The 10,279-nt window shown below is 42.2% G+C and overlaps 1 protein-coding gene across 1 annotated transcript in view; it reads right to left on the bottom strand.

The window, feature by feature from the left end:
- Positions 1-3,583: 3,583 nt before the first annotated feature.
- Positions 3,584-10,279, bottom strand: part of Sgcg (sarcoglycan gamma) — a 66,598-nt gene continuing 59,902 nt past the window's right edge. Inside the window, exons 5-6 of the mRNA XM_023715049.1 lie at positions 7,391-7,514; positions 3,584-3,917 (exon numbers count right to left, since the gene is read on the bottom strand). Of these exons, the coding sequence (XP_023570817.1) occupies positions 3,744-3,917; positions 7,391-7,514 (298 nt within the window). The 3' untranslated portion in view covers positions 3,584-3,743. The remainder of the gene's footprint in view (positions 3,918-7,390; positions 7,515-10,279) is intronic.

The raw sequence follows: 10,279 nt of genomic DNA, 5'->3' as shown, positions 1-10,279 counted from the left end.
TGCTGCCGATATACTTGAAATTTTTATTGTTTTGTGTATTTTTAGATTGAAAAAGAGAGTAAGGAATTTTTACTGGGAGCTAACTTATTTTATTTTACATTTTCCTCATCTTTTTCATTTTTTTTTTTTTAAGAAATAGCGGAGGGCTGGTGAAATAGCTCAGTGGACTAAGTGCCTGCTTACGCAAGTATGGGGGCCAGGGTTCTGTCCCCAGTACCACATGCCGTGCCAGCCCCGCCCCTGGACATGCTGAGCTGGTGACTGAGTCTGGGCTTGGTGGTGCACCCCTGTAATCCTGGTGCTGGGAGGCTGAAAACAGGATCGCTTCAAGTCTAAGCTGTGTAGTGAGACCCTGTACTAATTGCATTAAAAAAAAAAAAAAAAAAAAAAGACTATGGAAGTTGGGTGGCTGGAGCAGGAGCATTGGAGTTACACACTTGAGAAGACAGTGGGGCAATGTCCTCCCTCCCAGGGTGGCGACAGGTGTCTCCAGTGAGATGGCCTAGAAATGGGTGCAAACTTTACGGTGTTCTTAGGTAATAAAGCAGAGGTGCAGGCAAAAAGGAGGAAGTGCTGCCAAATCAATGATTTGGGCAAAGTACTGTATTAATGTTCAACAAGATAATAGGAAATTTTTCACAGATCTGTTCTGAGTGTGAATGGGATCTGCTTCTTCCAGGAGTGCAAGTTGACACCTGATCTGAAAAATAACATCTATAGTCTGTAATGCATAGAAAATAGTAGTCCTAGATCTTAGCCACATGTCCATGGAGGTTCTATTAAGGGAACAGAATCACACACACACAGGACTTTTTATGCTGGGAATTATTGCCTCATAATTTTGGAGGGTAAGGGCTGGCAAGTACCAAATCTACACAGGCCTTTAGGCAGGAAATACTTGATGGGAGCTAAAGTCTGCAGGTAGAATTCCTTACAATGCTGCTTTCTAGTGTTCCCCTCACTTGCCTCATTTTCAAGGATCTGACAAAGTAGTATCATCACACTTGGCTGTGGGGACACGGCAAACACGTTCCATCCTGGCTGTGGGTTTCCACCAAGCCACAGTCTGATGTGATTTGCCTGCTCACAGTGTAGATTGTTCCACTTAGAGTCTAAAGCCAAGTTACATTTTTAAGAGTAAAAACTGATTAAAATATATGTGTAGTTAGAGTTTAGGAAAGACCCTGCCTGCCGTGAGGACAGAACCATTTCTAAGAACTCTTGTCACACCGTATACCTCGTTACAAACATTTTTTTTTGTTAGCAGTGCCTGACAGTCTCATTTATATTTGATGGAAAGTGTATCTGACTTCTGTAGTGCAGCAACAGTGACATGCAATTTTAGATATGGAGAAGACTGCCAAAGCCAAATAAAATGAGCTGTTTAGGGACAAAAAATACATAAAATTGATGCAACATAAAACTTTCAGTGTCAAACGTTTTGCCTTTTCAGAAATTTTCCACCCTCATTTGCTGTTCCTCAGAGAAGGACTTCTTGGAAGGGGAACTTGGGGGAAAGACTCCACAAAGGTGGCTCTACCTTCTAATGGGAAGATGGTGGCCTTCAGGACAGGGTGTGTCCATCCCTGCCCTCCATGTAGGAGTCTATAGTCCTGCCTGTCAGCCCAGAAGTCATGCTGTGTGCAGCTGTGAAGCATAAGGACCTCCACTTGCTACAGATTCACATATCTTCACTATTAAAATTTACACATCTTCATCTTTTTGTCTCATGTCTTCTCAGGGGGTTCATAAATTTGAAAAGAAGCAAGTGCTGTTTTTTAATCTTTAAAGTATCAACACTCCTCATTGTGACCATTTAGTCAAAGTAGTCATCTGTGTTCCTCATTAGGTAAGTTCATTCTCATGATTTTGGAGCTTCAGTAAAAATTATTTCATGTGTAACTTTAGGATACAGCTTATCCAGTGCTTTTATTCTAATGAAGGATCAATTCCTTATTTGGAGAATGTAGTGATCCACAACTTTCTTTCACAATGACTCCACAAAAAGAAAAAAAAAACCTACATTTTATTCAAAATGTTCTTTATATTCTTCACACTTTTCTCCTTGATTTTTTTCTTGACCTCATTATCTGAGCACCATTTTTTTTAAAAACCAAATTAATTTGTAAATGTTCAGTGATGTTGTGTTAAAACAAACTTGGAGATGCTTCTTTCGCACAGATGTGGCACAGGAGACAATAGGAGAAGACAGAATGGTTTAGTAGTGCAGTAGGCATATGGCAGTAGGAAAGTTACTTATTTTAAAATTCAGGACTTAACTAAATGGAAACAGTGGATACCAATTTATATTTTAAAGCACCCAAACCCTGTGAAACTGTAGGAACATTTACAGTTAGAGGTGAGTTTACTCTAAGCTGCTTAACAAGCAGGCCTACATGACATGAATCTGTCTTTGCAAGTTTGGTCTATGTCCATTTACACAGTAGTAAACACAATTTACTCTGTGTTTTTATCTGGTAATTTCATAAGTTGTATAATTGCAGCTTAAAACTCAAGAGTTACAAGGGGTTAAACTGTTAAATGAATACCTCATGAGAGCAGCACTAGAACTAAAGGTTACTTTGCTAATTACTCGATTCTGAGACCAGAAAATAAATTTGAACCTGTATTAGAAAGTTGAAATGCTATTGGTCTTTATGTCTTTAGCTTCTGGGGGATTGTAGGAACTGGTTATAACAAAACAAGCAAACCCACCACTTTGGGGATGGGGGACATTTTACCAAATGAGTGGCCTACATGACATGAAGCTGTCTTTGCAAGTGATGTGTCCTGTGTGGCCTATGTCCATTTCCCTCCAATTGCACTGACCCTGTTTGGGCACACAGTAGGAGTCTGCTTCTGCATGGCTGCACTCAGGCTCTGCTCTGAAGAGGAGCACCTGGCCGGACCAGGTGTTAGTCCTCCCACTCGCCAGCTGTCTGGTTGTAGCAGATGAAAATGCCCCTTTGGGTTTCATTGTCTTCATTTGTCAGCTTAACTCTATCCCAGCTATATAATTCTCATGTATTTTGTTGTCAGAGGTGGGATGAGACATCAGTTTTTCCAAGTGAAAGCAGCTATGCAAATTTAAGGTCACAATTTTGGTGAGCTTCAGCAGTTACCTGTGAAGTCTGTCATGCGTAAATTGAGGGAAAATACTATGTAAGAGTTGTGAGAATTAAAGAAAGACTCTTAAACTGAATTCTCTGAAAAATGTAGTTTGATTTTTATTGCATAAGACTCATTTTGTGTAATTTATTTCCTTTACATATTAAAAATCAGATGAGCCTTAAATTGTCTTGAAAATCTGCAAATTTTTCTTGTGAAGTCTGACACTCTCTTCCACCGAGGTTGGGCATCTAGGTGTGTTGGCACTGACTGGCCCCACTTTGTGAGGTATAGATCCATTGATGAGCATCATAAGTTAATTCCGCATGCAGGTCAGCAGTCCAGTGGTAGCTGGCATATAGGAAAGGGGAGGGAGTGGAGAAAAAGTCGCAAAGTTCTGATGAACAGTAATCAGAATCCAGTGAAATATACACACTCTTGACATTTCTTCAATTTTTGTGTCTTAACATCAGCACCCCCTCAGCCATACTTTTCTTTGGGGATTCCTTTGGAAAATGAGTCCTCCTTTGTGCAGTCTCAGTGGGTACCTGGGACCCCTAGGTGTGAAGGCTCTAGGCTGCAGGTCTCAGCTCCTGAAAAGGAAGGAAGCAGGTGGTCTCCCGACAGGCAGCAGTTCAGAGACAGACCTGACTGTGCTCCTGACATGTGGTGCCCACGCCTGCCGTAGAGAGGTACAGCTTCCCATCTGGACACGCACAGACTTCATAGAGGCCCCGCAGGCTGCCAGAGCGACCTTGGGTCCCCTGCACCAACGTGGGCAAACACACGGATTCAGCGTCCAGCACAAGCTGTTTTGGGGGAAAGTGAGAGGAGATGTAAAGAAGGCATGAAATGGGTCAGCAGAAAATTTGTATCCTGAAAATGTTTCATGAAAATTAGTTTCTTTTTATAGCAAGTGAAGGGGGCATCTGACCTCAGTCATTTCAGAATTACCTGGCTCTTTGAAAGCCCGTTTAGCATGTAGACAGAGGCTTGGCAGTTCCTCCTCCAAACTGAAGGGAGGCCACTGTCTTACCCACTGAGCTGGTCCAGCTGAGAAAATTGGCCAGTTGTGTTCAATAAGCTGGATTGCTTCTCAGTTTTATGATGCTATACTTCTAAAGTGCCTTTTGGAATTTTTTTAAATAACAATTTTGCTGATTCACATTTATCTTGTGATATATTTTGACTTTATACTAAATCATCTCCCCATTAGGGCAACATACAGTCCACAGCAATAAATTTATCTTAATAGAAATTTGTCCCTGTGGATTTTAGAACGTAGTCTGCTTTTATTCATGTTTTTGTTTTCCTGTGAGAGGCAATTAAATTCACCTTATTGGCTGTCACCTGTATCCCTAGCTTTTAAATATTGCTTAGGTCTCTGCTGCATTCTCTTGGGTGGAACAGACACAGACTAGAGCCAGTTCAAATACTACACAATGAAAGTGACTAGCAATTTTCAGGTCATATAATTTAGTTGTACTGAAATGCACACAAATAGCCATTGATGAAGGCTGGGAAACCTCTTTGATAAGCAAATAACTCGCACCAATCCTAGGAGCCATCCCAGGGTGTTTGCTTGTTAGAAGGAATTGAAGTGTGTTGTGGGTAGGGATGATTTCCTGCCTTGCTAAGACAGTGAGTTTTCCTTTATTTTACGTAGCTCTCACCCGTGAGCTCCAGTCTACTGAAGGATAGGTATCTGCCCTTCGCTGCTCTGAGGTGGCACCCTCCAGGTGCAGTAGGGCTCTGCTAGCAGCATGTCAGGCAGAGTCTGCACTCTGGCACACTGTTGGAGCAGGGGAAATCAAGTGGACATCAGCGTTTAAAACACAGCCTTTCTTTAGGTTACTTCCCAAAGCTGGGGTTCTTGGTGCATCTGCTTTCTCTAGCAGGCTCTTCACATGCTGGCTCTCCCCATCCCCTTTCTTGTAGTAAAAGGGTTATTGTTTCCCAGTTATCATTTCCCCCCTATGTTCCCAGGAAGCTGTAGCCATTGGCAGCCCACATTACTGTCTTGTTCATGTTCACCTGCATTTATGGGTGAGACAAAACTACCCAACACTCAAAGAAGGAGTTTACTTGGCCCCTAGTTTGTTCATAATCAGTTGGCTCCAAGCCAGGGCGGCATGGTAGATGGCATTACAGGGGAGAGACAGTTCATGCAAAACAGGGCAGATAGAAGGCACATGGCACCATGGCTGCAAGCTACCAGAGACAAGCCTCTTTCTGTCCCTTATATCTTATCCAGGCTACCTCCCTTTAGGGTGGGCATCACACACACCCTTAATCCTGGCATGGAATCCCTGATCCCAGCATCACATCCCCTAGATCCAGCTACCACTGAAAAGCCTCACCATGGCTGCATGAACTTTTAGGGTTCTTCTAGACACAAGCTGTAACAATGGAACAATGTTCGGTGACACGCCGGGCATCTGCCTCTTCACTGTGAATTCTTAACTCCTAGTTATTGTTACTACATCAGCTCTACGTGTGGGACTGGCTATGTACTACTTGTAAAAATGATAGCTAACTCATGGAAATTGGTTGTATCTTTTCAAAATTAAGATCAGTTTAGGTTTACTGAAGGTTATACATTTGAAACATTTAGTGACATGACTTACTGGTCATGTCAGAAATCAAAATTCCTGATTTCTATTTCTGCCCTTACCTGCTCCTTACCTACACCTACAATCACCTATGCATCCCAGCCTGCACCACCCTCTCCAGGTGCTTCTTATCTCCCTCCTGCAGGCTGCCATGCCAGGTCCCACCCTCATACCTGGAGTGGCCACTCTTGGCCTGCTCTAGGAAGATACCATGTCTGCATGCATTTGACCCTTCCTATTAATGTTAATGTTGGTTCAAAACATCACGTTAGTGTCTGAGGACCCTCTGGCCTGAATGAACATGTAGGTTCTCAAGTGAAGAGGAGACAGCCTGTAATCTAGAAGTCAAACAGGTGTTGAGGGAATATGTCCAGCAATAGATCCTGGGCTTTCTCACTCTGGTGAGTCCTCCGCCTGCTGCACTGTGCTTTTTGGGCAGAGTCTGTGCACTGCCACCTGTGTGATGAGGGCAGGGCTGGCCAGGAGTGGGGCACCCTGTGCCACTCACTGTGCCAACAGTATACACAGATATTTACTTCGATCCACGTGGCTGGCACTGGAGGTATCAACAGGTACAACCCCAGCCACTTATGGCAAATTGTTAAACTGGAGCTCCTTAACAGAAAAGGCAAGGAGCAATGCTTATTTTGAATACATTCTTGTAAATGAAAATATTGAGGACCAGGCTGAGATGAAATCAGTTTTTTTGTGCAAATCTGGGATATGGCATCATATGATTAGAATCAGTTTTGGGCCAAACATTTGAGGAATATCCTCAAATGCCTTGTTTTCTGGGAGGATGAAACTGAGCTTCTTTTTTTAATAAATAAGGTTTCAACAATTGACTCTGAGCTTATAGTCCATTGTCTTGTGATAACTCTGATTTGTGTGTGTTATACTTTATTTCTCTGTTTGGATTTTTAGATTTTATCCTTATTCTACTTGAGTTTCAAAAATGCTGTTATTTTTCTTTTTAAAAATATTTATGTATTTATTTATTTGGTACAGGGTTTCACTATGCAACTTGGACTCATAGTGATCCTCCTATCTCAGCCTCCCCAGTGCTGGGATTACAGGCATGCACTACCACGCCCAGTTTCCGTGATCTACACAACACCCATTCTGGGGCTGGCATGCCATGCAGTACCAGAAATCAAACCTGTGTCCCTGCACTTGCCAGGCAGGCACTTAGATCACTGAGCTATCTCCCCAGCCCCACTGCTGTTATTTTTCATCTTTCATTTTTATTTACTTCAGCTTTAAGGCATTTTACACAGCACTCCGGGCAGTGACAGAGGATGGGTGTCATTTTCAGATAACTCCTATGGACAGCTATCCAGACAGAATTTGGATCATTAGGAAATGGCAAAATGGATGTTCTCGGTAAGATCTGAAAGTCTGTAGTGTTTTTCAAAGTTGAAAATAACAAGTGTCTTGATTACTCAAATATTGAAGAAAGCTGTGCAGATCTAAAATAGAATAACTTCAATATTCCTTAGCCATTTTCTGAGGCTACCATGTCTTTTCCTGTCCTTCCAGTGTTTTCTATTCTATGCCCTTGACAGTGCTTCACACAAACTACCAGACTCTTCACGTGCTGATGCCTTGGTACGTGTGAGCCTCAGCAAGGCCCGCAGGACACACAACAGCATTGGGTCTGCTAGACTCACCATTCCGTCACTGCTCTGAAACATGATGTCCATTTGAGAAAGGGCCTCAATTTTACCAGCACGAGCATTGATATGAATGCCCCTTGGCGCGTCCATGCTGAGACTCCTTGTGGGGGATTCCAACCTGAAACGAGGAAAAAAGCCAAGAGAAATTATTCTGAATAGAAATGCATCCTTGATCTGGGGATGGATGGTGGCTCTGCACCTATAGTACTAGCTGGTTGAGAGGCTGCAGCAGGAAGGTCACTTGAGCCCAGAAGCTCCGTGGCAGCCTGGGTAGTACACTGTAGTAAGATTCTGTCCCCCCAAAAAAAGCCATCTGTTATGGTTTGTGTCTAGATGTCCTCCCAAAACCTCATGCTGTCTTAGGATTTTTTTTTTTTTTCCTAGAGGTGGCTGAATCTTGTATATGTGGTCGATTCATTGTGCAATGCTGGGATTAAAGGTGGTGGGATTAAGGGTGGGTGATTGCTGATCAGTTCACTGATTGGGCTGGCACTGCTCTAATCCTGGCAGACCAGATACAATATAAGGGACATAAAGATGCTTATCTCCCCGGTCTCTTTTTGCTTTTGCTGTCTTCTGTTGCCATGAAGTATTTCTCCTCTGTGATGCCCTTCTGCCAAGCCACCCTGCCTTGAACCCCATTGATTTTGGACTGAAACCTTCACATTCTGTGAGCTAAATAATCCTTTCCCCTTTTAACTTAGGGTGTCAAGTATTTTGTCTTAGCCTTGAGGAAAAATACTAATATTACTCAACCAATAGTTTAGTATAGAGGGTATAATTAATATAATGAATGAAATATTAATTCAAATCACTTGAATTTTGATGTATGATGAATTATTCATTGATAGATACAGGAATAATGTGTAGTAAAGAAATGAACATCCTATCAATGAGAGTCTGTGAGACTGCATCCTGTAAAAATAAGTAATTAGACAGTCCTAACTGGCATGCTGCTCAGATGGCATGGTTAAGTACCCTAGCAAGCCACACTAGAAGAAAATACTACTTGTGAATGGTTTTGTAAAACTATTATGTATAGCTAAATTGAATAGAAATTAACAGACAGAGGAGGATTGGGGTCTCAAGGAAGTCTGCACAAAAATGAAGGCATCAGAGTTGTGGTCGGGGCACGTCTGAGGAAGGCCAGGCCTCAGGATGAAGATGCAATGGCCAGGTGTGAAAGCCTCCCCAAGGGAAAGAAGTAACTTGCGATTATGCTCAAATAAGCACCTCCGGGTCCAGTAAATCCACGCAGACATCAGTCACCCAGGTGGGTAACTAGAGCATCTGTACCCGCCCCATCCCAAAAATGCTTTTGTCTTTCCATGCACCCTTGCTGTGTGACTCGTTTCCCTACTAGGTCAATATTAGCTAAGTGCCAGTGTTTGTAATCCTATTGGTTGATTGTAGGTAGACCTACAATGTACCCACATGGTGACTTTTTTGTATGAACTACCCCCGACAAAGGGCCTCAGTAGCCACGCCACTCAGGGCACTGTCTAGAAATCCGGGAGCTGTTCTTCCCACCTTATTTCCAGTAAAACTCTCCTAACTTCTTTCTTTCCTTTCCACCTTCATTCCTTCATGGTGTGGGACCATGGAGGCACATTAACATCTACTAAGTTGGAGTCATATTTCTCCTATGTCAAAACTATTATAGTATTTACTTAAAACACAAACTTATTTTGGATAAAAAGGGAAGATTTAAGAATAATACATTCATTTGATACATGTTCATGAGACCAAATAAAAGTTTGGTTTAGGTTTTATTTAATTTAGAAAGATTACAGAGCAGATGAAAGAATTTCTTTTGGAGAAACAGTGAATTGACAAGGTCCATAGATGGCACGGCGATTGGCCTCAGATGCTTGGTTGTAAAATTTCTCAGAGTATCCTTGTGATTAGGCCAAACATAGGAACAGAACCAGGAAAACACAGGCCAGAAAAATTCTCTCGTTTGCTTCTGCCTGGAAAAGAATGAATTCCCACCAGATGGCACAATGTGATCAGTTGAAGCATTTTTCAGCTGTTGAAAGTTTGAAAAGCTGATTTCATTAAAAATGTGTGAAGATCATTAAGAAAGAGAACATAGAGAAAAAAGATGTGAAATCCTGTGCACCATAGGGTAGGTCTTGACTGGGTGGGGAGTAGAGGGGGAGAGAAAGGAAAAGTAGTTAAAGATAAATAATTTAGGAATTACTTTGTATATAAAGTGATATTGTTTGAAGGGCCTCCCTCTTTTCTGTCTCTCTCCTCTGTCTCTCTCTGGTGCTGGGCATTGAACACAGAAACTTGTGCATGCTGCTAAGTACTCTCCCCCTGAGCTATGTACCTCTGGCTCTGTATAGTTTTATATCAGAGGGATAGTACCTAGAATTGGCAAAGTTTCTGTTCATTATTATTCAGACAGAGAAGACAAAGTTTCATTTTCATATGTACAGATCAAACTGACCCTGTTACATACTTTGAAGTCTTACCTTGACGATAAGAAAACTCTTAAAAGATGTTGATAAAAGTTTTTGATCAGGTTGGGCTTATTCTGGGGGAAAACACTTCAGTATGTGCTTGCTCTGCCTGTGTACCTGTCCAGCTTGCTAGTTTGCTCTTCACCATTTCCCTATGTCTTTCTTGCTTGGGGAGAGGGAAAGGAAGTAAGAATACCTAAGCAACTCTTAGAAGCCTTGTCCATGTTGGACAAAACATAGGTGCTGTTGAAGGTCCCAGTGCAGGTGAGTTTGCTTCTAAGACCAGTTATTCAATTACAATGGAATGGGCTCAGAATGATCATTGACTAGCATCAGGTGGAAAGATGGGAGTCCTTTTCTTTCATAAAGGTCACAGCTGACACTCCTTGAACAAGACAGGTCAACAAGAGAGAAA

This window comes from Octodon degus, unplaced genomic scaffold, assembly GCF_000260255.1.
Source record: "Octodon degus isolate 3935 unplaced genomic scaffold, OctDeg1.0 scaffold00038, whole genome shotgun sequence".
NCBI classification, from domain to species: Eukaryota; Metazoa; Chordata; class Mammalia; order Rodentia; family Octodontidae; genus Octodon; species Octodon degus.
This window is presented reverse-complemented; position numbering and strand designations above follow the sequence as displayed.